This window comes from Tiliqua scincoides, chromosome 5 (genome assembly GCF_035046505.1).
Source record: "Tiliqua scincoides isolate rTilSci1 chromosome 5, rTilSci1.hap2, whole genome shotgun sequence".
Classification (NCBI taxonomy): Eukaryota; Metazoa; Chordata; class Lepidosauria; order Squamata; family Scincidae; genus Tiliqua; species Tiliqua scincoides.
The window spans coordinates 105,896,177-105,912,611 of record NC_089825.1 but is presented as its reverse complement, the minus strand read 5'-3'; the positions used below and the strand labels follow the sequence as shown (position 1 = coordinate 105,912,611).

At 45.0% G+C, this 16,435-nt stretch overlaps 1 protein-coding gene across 1 annotated transcript; it reads left to right on the top strand.

The window, feature by feature from the left end:
- Positions 1-8,332: 8,332 nt before the first annotated feature.
- LOC136652932 (olfactory receptor 14A16-like) lies at positions 8,333-9,247 on the top strand. The gene has a single exon (XM_066629855.1). It carries the CDS (start codon positions 8,333-8,335, stop codon positions 9,245-9,247), a length of 915 nt encoding a protein of 304 aa, XP_066485952.1.
- The last annotated feature ends 7,188 nt before the right edge of the window (positions 9,248-16,435 follow it).

Below are 16,435 nucleotides of genomic sequence, written 5' to 3'. Positions count from 1 at the left end.
ATAAAACTGCTACAGAGAAGCACCCAAACAGCAGCTAAAGGAAAAGAGGGTAAACTCCAGGAAGGTGCAAAATGATGTGGGATGTATTAGGACAATAAAAAATGTTTTTACTAAATTATTTCATTAGGCATCTCTTCTTTGGGGATGTTGCAGAAGCAGAGCAAACCACAGCAATTACTCATCATCTCCAAGCAAGAAGAAAAACATACTTGATTATGTATACTGACTTAGAGCCCGATAATGTTCTTCCCCACTGCTGATGAAGTCATGCCAAAAAGCCTTGTGATGTCCTACAGAGAGGAGCAGATTGGGTGGCATGAGAGACATAGGGGAAAATACTTTCTCTTACCTCTCTATAAGCCCCTTGACTGGCAATAGTTTTGCTTGGGCCTGTGCCAGCCCTTTAGCTGATGCAAGTCCGAGGAAAGAATGTGTGTGCTTGCTTCTCTCTTTGGGGATAGCATCTGGCACAGGTCACCCATACCAGGTGTCACTCCTCCTGCCTCCATCACACCCCTCCCTCCTCTGTTCCACCTCTCCCACCAACCTACCCGGGCTGCTGCTGCACAAGCAGGCCATAAAACATGTTCTGCTTTCTGGGTACACTAGTTCTAGCAGTGACCCATTGAACAGGATTGTTTTCCTTCTTCATGCTCGGTGCCTTGGCAGTTACAAGCCCCGGAGCTATGTGAAAATCTTCAGGAAGCTGTAGGAGATGGGAGCTCCCACGAAGAATCCTCCACCAAGTGTAAACCATTAGGTTATTGATATAGCTCATTGGCGTTCTAGAACAGCAGCCTCCAAACTGGAAACCACTGTGTTCTGAAAAAGCACCCCCATCCCCAGCAGCGCTTACTGTTTTGCTGCAGTGCTAAGTTTCTTTCAAGCTGATCTGGGCACAGGGAAACAGAATGGTAAGCACTGCCCCCCAAGGAGAGCTTTCTCCGAACTCCAGATCCAGCCCGCAGGACGGGATTTGAAGCACCCTGTTCTAGAACCTGGGAGCTTTTGTATGCCTCTTTGCAATCAGATCCATATTGATGCTCCTCATGTCTTTTCATTCTCATATGAATGTGCAAACTACCCTACATTCAAAATTGCTGACTCCACACCTTGATTATTTATTCTTGTTGTGGTTATTTATTATTAATAATAATATAAGATATCTGGCTCTTCCTTTCTGCAAAAGCAGAATCCAAGGTGGCTAATGATATGTAAAATTAAAATACAATATAAATAGTCAAATTGATGGATTGATCTTACTATGTAAACAGCATTGTGAATTACTTTTTGTTGAAAAAAGTACGTCTGGAAACATGTCTGCACAAGCCTGGCCACCATCAATGTGGCTACACGGCTGCATTGAGGAGAGTCCCATAGCCACACTTAATGGAGGCCCCTGTGGGCCTGTATTCACAGCTGTTCCTGGACATCACTGAACATCCTGGCACTTTGTGGACCAATAATGTTGGACCAGAATTCAAGGCAGGGCTGATTCACATAGTTGTAGGCAGAGATTTGAAGTGTTAAGGAGTTCTGGGCATCCTCAGCACATCACTTGAGATCCTGTGAAATTTGGCACAAAACAACATTTGGCAATGAATTTCTGGTCTGATTCAGAGATGAACTGGTACTGGAATGCACCAGAATCTCACAGTGCTTTCAGTTTCTTCTAGCACTCCGGCACATACAGCACAGTTAAACAGATGAATGACATCATGACACTGAAATGTGCCAAGTACAGGTGTTCAAGAACACACACACTGAGGGCTTGAACCTCCATGCTACTGTGCCACTCTTATGCGCTCCTGTACCATGGTGATGGCCTTTCCACAAGTGCCACAAAGCACTTTGCAATGGTCAATCAGTAGTTGCTGATGGCGATGAGGCTGCTGTGGGTGGGTGCTGGCCTCTCACACCTATGGGAGAGGGTGCGGCCGCCAGATGGGGCCAGTAAGTGCAGCGCAGTGGTGTATTAGGCCATGAAGAAGGTGGGGGGTAGATGGGAGGGAGAAAAACGGAATGGGAGAGGGCAGCCTGGGAATGGGTCATGCCTGGAAGGGGGTAGGGATGGCAGCAGAGGCTGCTGACAGATCCAGTCCCCCTACAAAGGTCTCCTTGGTTCTGCACCTGCAATTGAGCTGGCACAGATCCAAATAGACACTTAGTGGCTACTGGGGCTCAACATGGGGTAAAGGAACAAAGGTTTCCTTATCCTGAAGCTCCCTTATCCTCCTCTGACAGCCTCTCTGCCTGCTGTATCACAGCATGGGGAGCCTGGATAGGATTGGGCTGCCTATATTTGTTCACACCTGCTGCAATCCTGTCCACACTCACCTAGGAGTGAGCCCCATTGACTATAAAGGAACTTACTTCTAAGTAGACATGCATAGGACTGGGCTCACCACCCCAAACTCTAGTCTGATAAAAGATTCGAGCCTGTTCAGTCCAGACAAGAAAGTGCTGGGAGGGAGGGGTAGGAGACATGTTTGGAACATATAAAAATATGCATGGGATGGACAGAGTGGATAGAGGGATGTCCTTTTCCCTACTGCACAACACCAGAACCAGGGAATCTCCACTACAACTGAGTGACGGGAGAGTCAGGACAGACAAAAACTTTTTTTTAACCCAACACATAATGAATCTGTGGTTCTCCTTGCCACAGGATGTGTGATGACACCTGGCTGTTTAAATGTCTTTAAAAGGGAGTGGTTTAGGGAGGAACGTTCCATCACAGATGACACCTGAAGATGACTGTATATGCAACTTCCAGCTTTTAGCAGCAGCTGATCTCTGAATGCCAGATGCAAGGGAGTGGCAACAGAATAGGGGTATCTTGTTGGGCACCTAGAAGCACATGGTGACCCACTGTGAGATACAGGAAACTGGACTAACGGGCCCCATCTAATCCAGCAGAACTCTTCCTCTGTTTTTCACCTCGGAGGCTTGTGTAGCGCAAAAGGTTAAATTTACTCTCTTTCTCCGACTACTGAGACACAGAAGACTCAGGAGACTTTGTCCTTGAAGTATAAAGATTCCAGAGTCAAGAATGCCTCATCCACCTTTTCCCCAAGAACAGCTGGTGTGAAGATGTGAGTACTCTTTCAGCACTGTTCTTCAAAGAGAGATATTTGCTAGTAAGTGCAAGGTTGCAGTGCACACATGCTCTGATTATTAAATGGAATGGAACAGCTATGAACTGAAACCAGCAGTGAAGCAAGATGGTAATTAGATTATCCAGTTATATTATAAAGCAGTAATTGATGCTGACCTATGCCCAGTTCTGCACAAGAGCTTTGCTCTGGTATTATTCATGTTGAACTTAGAGGAGGTGCATGATTGCTGCTTTGCTCTTTGTGCACCATTACTCAGATCACATTTTGCATTTCACTTCCTTGTTGAACTGTTGTAGAAAAGTCTGCAAAATGCTGGGACATCTTCAGTTCAGAGAACCGGATGGAGACTGGACAAGGGCTCTGTCACAGCTTGGATTGCGCCTTGAGAGTATTTTCTTCTAGTAGATTGCCATGTCCCTGATACAAATGGGTATTTGCACTGCATGGCTGTCAACCTCTCCTCCCTCTCCTGATGCTGACATGTACTCCCAGTCAGGACTCATCATTCTGGATTGCAATGAAGGTTCTGCCACCATGTTCTACTGTGTCCTGAGCTACATGGGCTTTCTGGCCCTCACAAGCTTCACTGTTGCTTTCCTAGCCAGGAAATTGCCAGACACTTTCAATGAGGCCAAGTTCATCACCTTCAGCATGCTGGTCTTCTGTAGTGTTTGGATCTCCTTTATTCCGGGATATATGAGCACCAAGGGGAAGAACATAGTTGTGGTGGAAGTGTTTGCCATCTTAGCCTCCAACACGGGGCTCTTGGCTTGCATCTTTCTCCCCAAATGTTATATTATGATTTTAAGAGCTGATCTGAACTTCAAGAAACTCAGAGAACAGAGAATGAATAATTGACACTCTTTAAAAAGTGTGTTTTCTTCATTTCACTACATTTCTATGTTGGTATGCTCACATATGACTGAATGCCTTTCCAAAGCCCAATGGACAACTTCTCCCACAAAAAATCCTCCACCAAGTGGTAAACTAATAGGTTATTAACATAGCTCACTGGTGTTCTAGAACAGCAGCCTCCAAACAGGAAACCGTTGTGTTCTGAAAAGCCGCCCCCCCATCCTGAGCAGCAATTACTGTTCTGCTGCGGTGCTGCTTTTTTTCCAAGCTGATCTGGGCACAGGGATGCAGAATGGTAAGCACCGCCCCAAGGAAGAGCTTTCAAAAACTCCAGATCCAGCTTGCAGGCTGGGGTTTGGAGAGCCCCGTTCTAGAACCTGGGAGCTTTTGTATGCCTCTTTGCAATCAGATCCACTTTGAAAAGCTGCTAATGTTTTTCAATATCATATGTTAACGTGCAAACTGCTGTACATCCCTAACTGCTGATTCCACATCTTGATTATTTATTATTATTGTTGTCATTTATTATTATTGATAATAATATAAGATATCCGGCTCTTCCTTTCTGCAAAAGAAGAATCCACGGTGGCTAGTCCTATGTAAAACGCAATATTAAAATATAATATAAATAATCCAATGGATGGATTGATTTTACTATGTGAACGGCATTGTGAACTACTTTTTGTTGAATAAATACCACATACATGTCTGGCAACATGTCTGCAATATAAGGAGATAACAATGGTGGCACCATCAATGTGTCTACACTGCTTCATTTAGGAGAGTCCCATAACCACACATAACGTATTCCCCTGTGGGCCTGTATTCACAGCTGTAACTAGACATCACTGAACATCCTGGCACTTTGTGGACCAGTGCATGTTGGACCAGGGCTGATCCACATAGTCGGTAGGTGGGGCTTTGAAGTCTTAAGGAGTTCTGGGCATCCTCAGTGCATCACTTGAGATGCTGTAAAATTTAACTTAAAACAACATTTGGCAGAGTATTTCTGGTCTGATTGAGCTGATTGAGATCCAAGTAGACATACAGTGGCTGCTAGGGCTGAACGTGGGGTATGGGGACAAAATGCAGTAGCGCAAGCTTAAATGGAAAAACACACCCGATCCAAACAGCAGCTGACTGAAGAATGGCACAGATTCAGCCCTCCCTCAAACTCCCTCAATGGCCCACTGAGCTTCCGCCAAACTCTCACAGGACATCTGTGGACCATTCATGGTACACCACTGTGGTACGGCACAGTGGTTGAAAATTGCTGCTGTTGGGTCTCGCTGCTAGTAGAATTCACATTCCACTAGTGGCAACTGCTGCAAAAGGGCAATGAAGCACGCTCGTAGTGCTCTGCCGGAGGACTGGCGGGAAGATCAGAGCCTTCCTGCCTGCACTGATAATCCAGGAGGACCTGCTGAAGCAGTATAGATGGCAGGGGAGGCAGGAAGGGGGCGGGAAGAGCAGGGCAAAACTGAGAAGGGAGGGGGAGAAATGGGAGATGGCCCCTGTTCTGCCTTTCGCCTGCCACTGTAGACAAAACATTTCAGGATTCCAAAATTAAAAGGATAGTTAGACTTCTCAATAAATTGTCATCATTGCAAGACCCTATCCCCCTTCTCTTCAGCATCCCTACCCACTTTCCTTGGACGTGAGGCAGCAAATTCCGAGTGAGGTCTTAGGAGACTCAATGGGGAGGAGGAGGCTTCAGCAGAATTAGTTAGGTGTTTAAATCCCCTTTACCTGCTGAAGCCTCTTGATACACCCTCCCTCCCTTGCTGAATTCAGTGCTCTTGTCTTTGACTTGGCTCCACCAGCAGGGAAGGGAAAATAGGATTAGATATAAAACTTACACACACACACACACACACACACACACAATCAGTAGAAGAGTGCCTGCAATTGTATTTTGTATTGTGAACTGAGCTCTCTTGATTGTAAGCTACCTAGGGACAGCATCTGGTTAAATATATTAGCTGAAGTAGCAACAAGCAAGTTAAATTTCTCTGTGTGCCTGTTTCTTAATTATATTGGGCTCCAGTGATCAAGTCTCCAGGGACCCCAGATACCCTGGGGTATCCACAGTAATTCCCATCTACCACATGATGACATCTTTGCCTGCCATTGTAGACAGAATATTGTAGGGTTACAGACTTCAAGAGGATAGTTGGACTTCTCAATAAATCTTCATTAGTGGTTGGATATGGACCCAGTGCTATGAATGGGTTGGAGAAGAATGTGTGTAAGGAAATTCAAATATCTCTGAAGAAAAATAGTAAGTAATTTGTATCCGTTTATCTTTGGTAATACTTGAGTATTTCCTAATGGCTAAATACCTACATATCATTTGTAAGTAAGTAATTCTGTCACCTCAATAGGAAATCCTGAGGATAGACACAGTCTATCCTCAGGATACAGTGGTGTACAGTGGTGTAGTTAGGTCACTATACAGGATACAATCTACAGTGGTGTAGTTAGGTCATTTGACACCCACGGCCCATAAATTGTTGACACTCCCCTTTTTATGACAAAATTATTTTTGGTAATAGTCATGACATGAAATGAATAATAATAATAACAACAACAGCCAGAAAATAAATGCAGACAGTGAACATTTTCTTTTATTGAACTTAGTATATAAACTCTCCACCACCACCACGCCAATATTAGCCCCCCACATGTCCCACTCTCCATGATCCCACCAACCCACCAAGTTCTGATTCCACTCTAAAAGTAGTCTAAGCCAGTGACCAATCACACCCAAGCTTCCCACCTCCCATACATTTTCCAACCTGTTCCTCCTATTCAACAAGCAGCAAGAACTATCCATACAAGCAAAATCCACAAGAAGCAAAATCCTTTCACCCATTTATTCCTCCCCCCACAAGCCTGAAGCTCAGGTTTATGGACGCATCCAAGCTGGCAACTGTATTAAGGAAGTAAAACTTTCTATTCTGCCTGAATGGTGGAGGAGATTGTAAAAGTCAGAAATCTGCAAATCACATTGTGCAGAAAGGTGGGTGCAAAACATGCAGATCTGTTTCTTACAACTGTACAGAGCAGGCAAGAATTAAAGGCAGAGCTCACAAGTTCACCCTCCCACTGTCCAGCTAGCTTGGAATGCACAGAAAGGTGAATGATCTGATCGTGCATTACCGGCAAACCCCCCCTCCCCCAATAAATGCACCAGACTGCAGCTTGGATTGAAAACTGGGCCACTTTATTGATCTTTTAGTTACAGCTAAAAAGTAACTAGGGTGGTTGACTAAACTCCCAGTCCTAAGCCGTGTGGGGTTGTTAATAGGGGGGAAACGAACCTAGCCGTCTACCTCCCCCAAAGTCAAAGGGCGAAACCGTCCGACTCGAGGCTGTCACCAGACCTGTGGCCTAGGACAACCTGTCAACGTTGCCCAAATGGTTCAAACAGCAGGACTGGTAGCCCGCAGGTCAAGCCTTGCCAGGCATGCCAGTCCAGTCAAAGGGGCTTGCCAGCCAACCTCTTTGAGCCAGGAAGGCATCATGTGAGTGGTTCTGGCTCACCCCTTGACCTTGCTGTCTTAGACGGACACTGGGGTGTGCCTACCTACCCTGACCCTGCACGCTTCATGCTAAAGCGACCAAATTTAGCATACCCATGTGAAAACCTAGCCACAATAGTCCGGGGTAGGCAAAAAAACTGACAGCCAAAGGCCAATCAGGATGTCAGCAAAAAATTCCTACCCGGCCCCAACGGCGGCCAGCTAATCTCAGACTGACGTAATGGGCGGGAGGGCGGGGTCACCGCTTGCTCCCGGATAGCAAGCTGGGTCAGGCAGCCGCTCGACTCCAGTCTGACGTTCCTGCCCCCAGCAGCAGGCCAATGAGGGGCAAGCCTCAGACTGTCTGCATCAGGCGGGGGTAACAACCGTTAGCGCTGAAGGCACTAACGGTCATTTATCTGAGCTGAGTTTTAAATTAACTTCCCTTTGGTTACACAATTCCAATTTTTGGTGTACAATATAATATCCCAGCCCCAAGACTGAGGACCCCACACCACTTAGAATGAATGAGCAGGGATGGGTAAAGACTAGACTAGGAACTTCCAGCTTTTGGCTATTCACCATCAGAGGGCAGGTCGCGGTGCAGTGGGTGTTCCAGTGCCGGGCTTTGCCTGGAGGTCTCAAGACATCTGGCACCAACACTGAACTGGAGCATTCAAATATTCTAGTTAGAAAATAAGTGAACAGTGGATAAATCATCATTTTCATCTTCATCATCACCATCATAATCATAAATGTGTTAATAAATCAGGTAGTAGTTGTTGAAGGTTTCACTCTGTTTCCTTCTATAGATTGTAGCACACTGAGTGAAAAATGTCCAACAAGACTTCAGTATCTGGGTTCCTGCTCTTACCATTCTCAGATGTTCGGGAATTCCAGATTCTACATTTTGTCTCCTTCCTGCTGTTGTACTTGGGGATTGTCTCAGGGAACCTTCTCATCATCACTGCAATAGCTCTTGACCATCACCTGCATGGCCCCATGTACTTCTTTTTAATGAACTTGGCCATACAAGACACTGGGTTTGTGTCAGTCTTTATCCCCAAATCCATGGCCAACTCCCTCATGAACACCAGGCACATCTCTTATTATGGATGTGTGGCACAAGTCTTCTTGTTTGTTTTCTTTGCATCATCTAATTTTTCCCTTCTCACAGTCATAGCATATGATAGATATGTTGCCATCTGCAATCCGTTAGAATATGAAATGATCATGAACAGGGATGCTTGTATGCAAATAATTGCTATTGTATGGATGACTGGTTTTCTCTATTCGGTGTTGCACACCACTGGCACTTTTGCAAGCCCTTTCTGCTCCAACATCATCAACCAGTTCTTTTGTGAAATCCCAGAGTTACTTAAGATAGCCTGCTCTGACTTGTACCTGATTGAAATGGGAGTTGTTGTGTTAAGTATGTTCATTTTCTTAGTATGTTTTATTTTCATTGTTGTAACCTATGTGCACATCTTCACTGCAGTGCGGAGAATCCGTTCTGTGCAAGGCAGGAAAAAGGCCCTCTCAACTTGCCTTCCCCACCTTATTGTTGTCTCCACCTATGTGTCTACTGCATGTTTTGCTTACCTGAGGCCCTCTTCTGACAATCCATCACACCTGGACATAGCAATAACTATTATGTATTGTGTGGTTCCACCCCTGCTGAACCCAGTGATCTACAGTATGAGAAATAAGGAGATCAAAAATACAGTGAGAAGACTTTTGGGTTGCTGAACACCTAAAAATAGAGTTTTTTATATTCCATCTGTATGTGTGACTTCTGCATGTGTTTAGTTCCATGTTGACGGAGGGGCAGTATGTGGCATTCTGTGGGTGTTTGGTGTGACTGGACATTCCACAAGGTAAGAAAAGAGGCCTGAAATAAAGTTGTAGTCATGAGGAAATGTGCAGATGACTCATAGCCCTAACTCCATCCTCCCTGAACTTATTATACCAATGTTGCCATATGTCAGACGTTCAGAGAAAAGAGCAGAAGGAAGTTGGAAGTACTGGGGTTGAACAACTTTCATCTGGGAAGAGCAGTCAGTATCTGGGCTAGCCATGTGCAGTGGGATACTTACTGGGGGTCCACCAACTGGTAAACATGGATTGTATGGAAGTTCTTGCCCTGCACCTCTAGAACAACTATTTTCAACCTTTTTCATTGTATGGCACACTGAGAAGGTGCTAAAATTGTCAAGGCACACCAGCCGCTTTGTAATGGCCCGGCAACCATCAAGCATCTCCTGTGCCTGTCAGTGATCTTTTGCATGTCTCCCAGCCTCCGGGAGCCGTCTGCATCTCACTGAGCTGTTTCCATGAGAAGCAAGAGAAGTTGGACCCAAAACAAAGACCTCAGCTTCTGCTCAATGTTTATGAGAATGCGGTGATAAGATGCGTATCTACTTCAAAGCCCCAGACAATGTTTATTCTTCATGTGTATTAACTTAGCGGCACCAGCTAGACTTGCTGTCATTTAACTTATTGCTTACCAATTAGCACTGGTTTACCAATAAGTTGGCACCTATTCTTGCAATAACTTAATATGCCTCCCAACACTGCATCATTCCTTGAGTCCACCTAACACTTTGTGAGTTTTGTTTTGCTCTGTATGTTTTGTTTTAGACTTAAGAGAAATAAAGTGCTTTTGTCTGCATCCTGACCCTGGACTAAGCATATTTCTTCCTCTGAGTGCAAATAGAACTCCCAGCTCTCAGCTCTATCTGTCTCTTGGGACAAGCTTTTTTCTAAAACTGACAAAGCACTCCATGCTCAGTCCCATGCTGTGGCCATATGGATCCCGTATGAATGGCTGGAATAGGGAACCCTATAATGAAACAAGGAACATGTGAGAGGGCAGGGAGAGTTTGGTTTGTCCTACTGTATTCAGTATGATGCAACTGGGAGCACTGTCAAAGGACAAGAGCTCCATCAGCTAAAATGGAGGTTCATATAATTTTTAAACTGACAAGGTAAGAAATTGACCAAGGTCACTGACAGCCCAATCCTGTGCAGGATTGGGCTGCTCTATACTGTGCTTTGTGGGAGTGGAAGAGAACTCCGCTGTCACAAAATGGCTCCTGATGGAGCAGATTGGCAGCCATTTTGGGAGCACTGCTGCACAACGTTGCAGTGCTTCTGGTCCATCACTGCCTGCACCTGCCTGAAAAGGTAAGTCAGTTGCAGGGGGGACAAAACAGGGCATGGAAGGAGGGGGAATGGGGTGGACCCAGCAGCAATGATGTTCGCCAGAACCTATCCCCTATTTTTACACTCTCTCTGTCACCTTTCTCTCCTTGGACATGTGCCAGAGAAATAATTGGTGCAGGTCTTAGGAGACCCAATGTGGAAAAAGAGGCTTACAGAGGGACAAGGGGACTGAGGGCCCAATCCTAAGTGAGTGAAGCCCCTGCACTGAGCTCCAGCGCTGGGTAACACAAATGTGCTGTAAGTCACATTTGCAGCACTCAGAGAGGAGGGGCCACCAGCAGGGGGCCAGCACCAATCAGTGCCAAGTCTCAGTGCCATGTGGAGGGCCGGCTGGTGCTCCTGCAGTGCCAGCCGGTGGTAGCCTTCTAACAGGAGATGGAAGAGAGTGGCAGACACCCTCTCTCTGGTCACATGGACTTTTGGGAGGGAGAGGGAGAATGGAAGACTTGGAGAACTGCATCTTGTGGTCATCAGCAAAATGACCATATAGGGTAGTGCAGTTCTGGGAGTTAGTGGGGAAGTGATAATGGGGGAAATGGGTGTGGGAGGGCGAGGGCCTGAAATTGGGGTCATTCCTACAGAAGTCAAACTTGTGCCTGTGGCTGGTGAGCAGAGGGAATATGTACTTGTTTCAACAGAACACACCAAATCCATGTTTCAAAACAGATTTGATGGTGCCAAGGTTTAATTCCAACTCCAAGAAGTTGGATGGAAGGCTGCTGGAGGAAAAAGAGCAAAGAGAGCACCAGTGAAAGGGGGAGGTTGGAAGGAACATGTGAGAGTCAAGGTGAAAAAATCCTGCTACGTTCTCATCAGTTTGTTCTCTCTTTAGTCTTTTTCTAGCCACTGATAGAGGAAACCTCCAAGACCCAGAGGCAAATGAATCCTGACAAAGACTTCATACAAAATGTGGAGAGGTATATATTTATAGGGGAAAGAACACTTATCCAAAGCTATAGGGCATCGTCAGGATAAAGAGAAGTAGGGATGGAGCAGGTCAGGAAGTGACATTTCAAAGTCAAATAAAATGGGGAAATTCATTCTTTCCAGTTTTGGCAAAACTCTAGAACAGTGATTTTCAACCTTTTTCATCTCACAGCACACTGGCAAGGCACTAAAATGGTCAAGGCACACCATCGGTTTTTTGACAATTGACAAGGCATACTGGAGGACTCACATCCCCCAATGGCCCTATTAATAAATGACTCTCTCCCAAGTTCCCGTGGCACACCTGGGAACCACTCGCGACACACCAGTGTGCCATGGCACAGTGGTTGAAAATGGCTGCTCTAGAAACTGGAGCATGAACTTAAAAGATCCAAGTTTGTCTCCTAAGGCAGCTTTGCTGGCATCACAAAGACTAGTGGCATCTTCATTGATGTCACAATGGTTCAAAAGTGGGTGTCTGTGCACAAGGGTTGTGAGCTGTTGCAGGGCTGCCTCATGCTTGGATCTCCTGGATCCAGTCAATGCCAGAGAGCCTCACAGACATCAGGGAGCTGAGGACAGCATTTGGTCAGGTAGTTAACAAATCTGCTAAGGTTTTATGCTTGATTTAGTTTGGACTTTTGTTGAAGCACTTCCACAACTGGTTTTATTTCAAGAGGCATCGTCAACCACCTGTTATGAACCTCTGAGGTTCAAAATGTTGGGAAAAGTGTTAAGTTTTACTGTTCAGAACAAGACCCCCATAAAAGACCTTTCAGTCACCCCTTGGAGCAGCAGTCAGAGAAGGGTGTGTAGAAGTTGGAGGCCCTGACTGAGAACTAGCAAATTAATGTCTTGCACATGACTGGTAGAGGGCTGTGTGCAGAGCTCGAGGGCTATGAGCAGACTCAGCCTATAAAAGCTGCTTCCAGCTTCTGAATCCTTTCCATTGACACAGAGATGAGTTGCTACTGTGGCCTGCTTGTTCCATCTACCTGTCTACTCAGGTCTCTGGTTATGATTTGTCTCTGAGGAGGAGTAGATTAGAATTGTATGGAGCTGGTGGGATTAAGATAATTGTGACTCCCATTGAAATGTAGTTCTCCTTTGGTACTGTCTAAGCTTTACTTACCTGTTACAGAGAGAAATTCAAACTGTAGTTCAGGACTATGTAGATTTACATGGTGAAATATGACTATGTGTGGATATGGGGCCTCATTAGTAAAGCTGCATTGGAAATACATAAAGCTTGAGTTGTGGAGTAAAATGGGGAAATTAATTCTTTCCAGTCTTGATAAAACTCTAGATAAAACTAGATTTATCTAGTTTAGATACATTTTAGTTTAGTTTAGTTTAGTTTAGATAAAACTAAAGCATTAAAATATCAAAGTTTGTCTCATAAAGCAGCTTTGTTGGCCTCACAAGGAACAGTGAGAACTACATTCATGTCACAATGGTTCAGAAGTGGGTGTTTGATCACAGGGGATGTGATCTGATAGAGGGCTGCCTCATGCTTGAATATCCTGGATCCAATCAATCCAGAGAGCCTCACAGACATCAGGGATCTGTGGAAATCGCTTGGTCAGGTAGTTAACAAATCTGCTCAGATTTAGTGTTCCATTTAGTTTAGACTTTTGTTGAACCACTTCCACAACTGGTTTTATCTCAAGAGACATTCTCAGCCACCTGTTATGAACCTCTGGGGTTCAAAATGTTGGGGGAAAGTGTTAGGTTTTACTGTTCAGAACAAGACCCCCCGTAAGAAGCACAATGACTTTTCAATCATCCCTTGGAACAGCAGCCAGAGAAGGGCATGGAGAGAGTGGAGGACCTGATTGAAAACTATCAAGTTGAGGTCCTGCACATGACTGCTAGAGGGCCACGTACATAAAGGGCCGTGTACAGACTCAGACTATAAAAGGCTGATGCTCCCAGCCTTCTGGGTCCTTTCCATCAATGGAGAGCTGAGTTGCTGCTATGGCCTGCTTGTTCCATCTGCCTCTCTACTCTAGCTTCTGACTCTAAGGACAAGTAGATTAACACTGTAAGGAGCTGGTGGAATTGAGACAATTATGATTCTCATGATGCCCTTGAAATATAGTTCTCCTCTGGTCCTGTCTAAGCTTTATCTATAAGCTTTATCTATCTAACCTGTTATCTGTAAGTTCGGCTTCATAAATTGTTATACTGCTACTGTTCCCTTGTCTGGAACTGCCATTGGTTGAGATTGTACAGGAGGGGAAGTAAATTTTGGCAACCAAAAGGAGATAAGACAGCTGTTTTCATTATCTCATTATGTTTGCTCATCTGCATCCTAAGAATCTAGCACAGAATATAGTTTTGCTCATGCATATTCAGGAAAGACCTCTTCCACAGTGGGATAATGACCTCACAGCAATGCTTTATTGCAACTGCATGGTTCCATACCAATGCCGGAGACTGCAAGAAGTTGTTATCAGACACCTGGGAAATCACGAAACAGGGCTGATGTGCAGCATTCCATTTAGGGGCATGAGGAGTTGAATGCCAGAGTTGTCCTTGACATGAGTAAGCATCTGTGATGGTGATTTACAGCATCACAGCCTAAGTGACATGAATCAGTGTTTATTTCCTAATCCGGAAGAGGGATCCATCTTTCTGGGAACCAAACATGTTATGGTGCCTTTATATGACATTTCATTACTTAACATGTTAAGGACTATTCAAGTCTTGAAATGTTTCCTTTGAGGTAAGGAGTCTATGAAGACCATAAACACCATAGAAAGTTTGACACTTGTCAGTAATACAAGAAATATTAAGAAAATATGATTGAGCCCAGTTGATATAGAGAGAGAGATTCACACTATAGTTCAGAACAACATGGATCCACAGGGTGAAATATGCCTATGTATGGGTATGGGGCCTGCATTGAAAATTCATGAAACAGAGTTGTGGAGTAGGTAGGACTGATATATGGACAATTCTGAAATGTCTTTAAGGAGCACATGGCTTTCGGGGATGAAATGTGTCCAAAACTGAGGACAACACAAGTTGAGGCAGAAGAGGGCCCAAATTATATAGTCTTCCCCTACATCAATGCACTTCTTCATATCAAATAAGTCAAGCTTCCAACTGCCCCATCTTCCAAACACAATAATTCTGGAGTTGCTGAGCAACCGACAGTTGGAGCGGAATGTTCTTTTGCACAAGGGAGGGAGAAGCAAACTACCGGCATCTGCTCCTTCCTAGGCTGATGGATGAGGTTTTCTCTTGGTCTTGCCAAGATGGCAACTCAAGGAAAGAAGAAATGGTGAAGTCCACAGTTTTCCTTCTTCCCATGGCTCTGTTCTAGACTGAAGTGACTATGAGGAACTCCCTCAGTAAGAAGAACCCAACAGTCTCCCCCTTCTAAGTGCAAAAGGCCCAGGAGGCAGGCAGCTGCAGAGGTTGGTGGTTTGGAAGTCAACTGAACTAGGAAACGTGACCATTATCCAGATTACTTCAACATGTTGACAGAAGCCTTCTTGAAGGGATAGGGGAGAATGGTGTGGAAATGTTCACTCTAGCCTCAGGTCCTTGTTGGGAGTGAAAAGGAGGATGGAGGACTGTATCCTGTGGTAATCTGCAGAACTGTCACAGAGGATGCCATTATTTTTGCAGATGGGAAGACTGAGGCATTGTGGCCATGCCACAGACGAGGTTCAAATAGGGCTTTTCCTGACGTGTAGTGAGACATAACTGGCTCCCTTTGGTGGGCATGATTTATCTCTCTGTATATCTCCCCCTCTTCGCCCAAACGATGTTCTTGAGCAGTCTGACCCTTCCCTTTTTCAGACACCAGCTACTCAGCAAGATGTCTCCTGGCCCAGAGATTTGTCAGTTGCTTTTATGGTCTTTGAAGACAAATGTATCAGATACCCAGAAATGTGATGCACTCCGTTGTGGTGAGTGCAGTTCTAGGGGTCAGTGGGAAAGTGATGGGGAAAGGTTGACAGAGGAGGACGAGGGACTGGATTTGGGGAAATTCTTATGAAAGTCAAAACTTGTGTCTATGGCTGAGGAGCAAAGGGAATATGGGCTTGCGTGAACAGCAATGACCAAATCCAAATTTCAAGAAAATTGAACTGATACTGCCAAATTAGTCGAAGAAAAACAGTAAAAAGAACACTCACAAGATGGGAAGGTTCACATAAAATCATTGAAAAACCGTGCTAGTTAAGGCCAACGACCCATCTAGTCCAGTTTCCTGTATCTCACAGTGGCCCACCAGATGCTTCAGGGAGCACACGAGACAACGAGAGACCTACATCCTGGTGCATCTGGCATGCTGAGGTAAAAGGTTGGAAGGTGTATGTGGGAGTGGGGTTGGAGAAGTCCTACTACACTCTATGGACATATAGGTTCTCATCTGCTATTTCCTCCTTTCAGCTTTTGATTAAAAAAGAACACTGGAATCTGCCATCGCACAAAAATTTCAGGCACTGCTGAGTTCCTTCAATTAAGGCAAGATGTTCCACAGGCAGGATTAGGCCTTGTTTGCTCTCTGCCCAAAGGAGCACCATCTCTGCAGCAAGAAATGACAAAAGCAAGTTGAAAGAGGTTGGGAATCTTGAGGGGACTTGAGAGCAGAATAAAGTGTAAAAACAAGTGGGGAGGGGCCAATAGTGCCCAAAAAGTTTTCAAAAAGAAAGGGAGAAAAGAAAATCTTCCTCATTCTACAACATTCTTCTACATCAGTTTTTCTCAACCAGTGGTGTCCGGTGGTACTTGCGGGACCCCCAGAGCTCTGCCACCAAGCAACAAAAC

Bases quoted from the DNA above. Each gene is read 5' to 3' on its own strand.
- LOC136652932 (XM_066629855.1), top strand. From the start codon at position 8,333: ATGTCCAACAAGACTTCAGTATCTGGGTTCCTGCTCTTACCATTCTCA.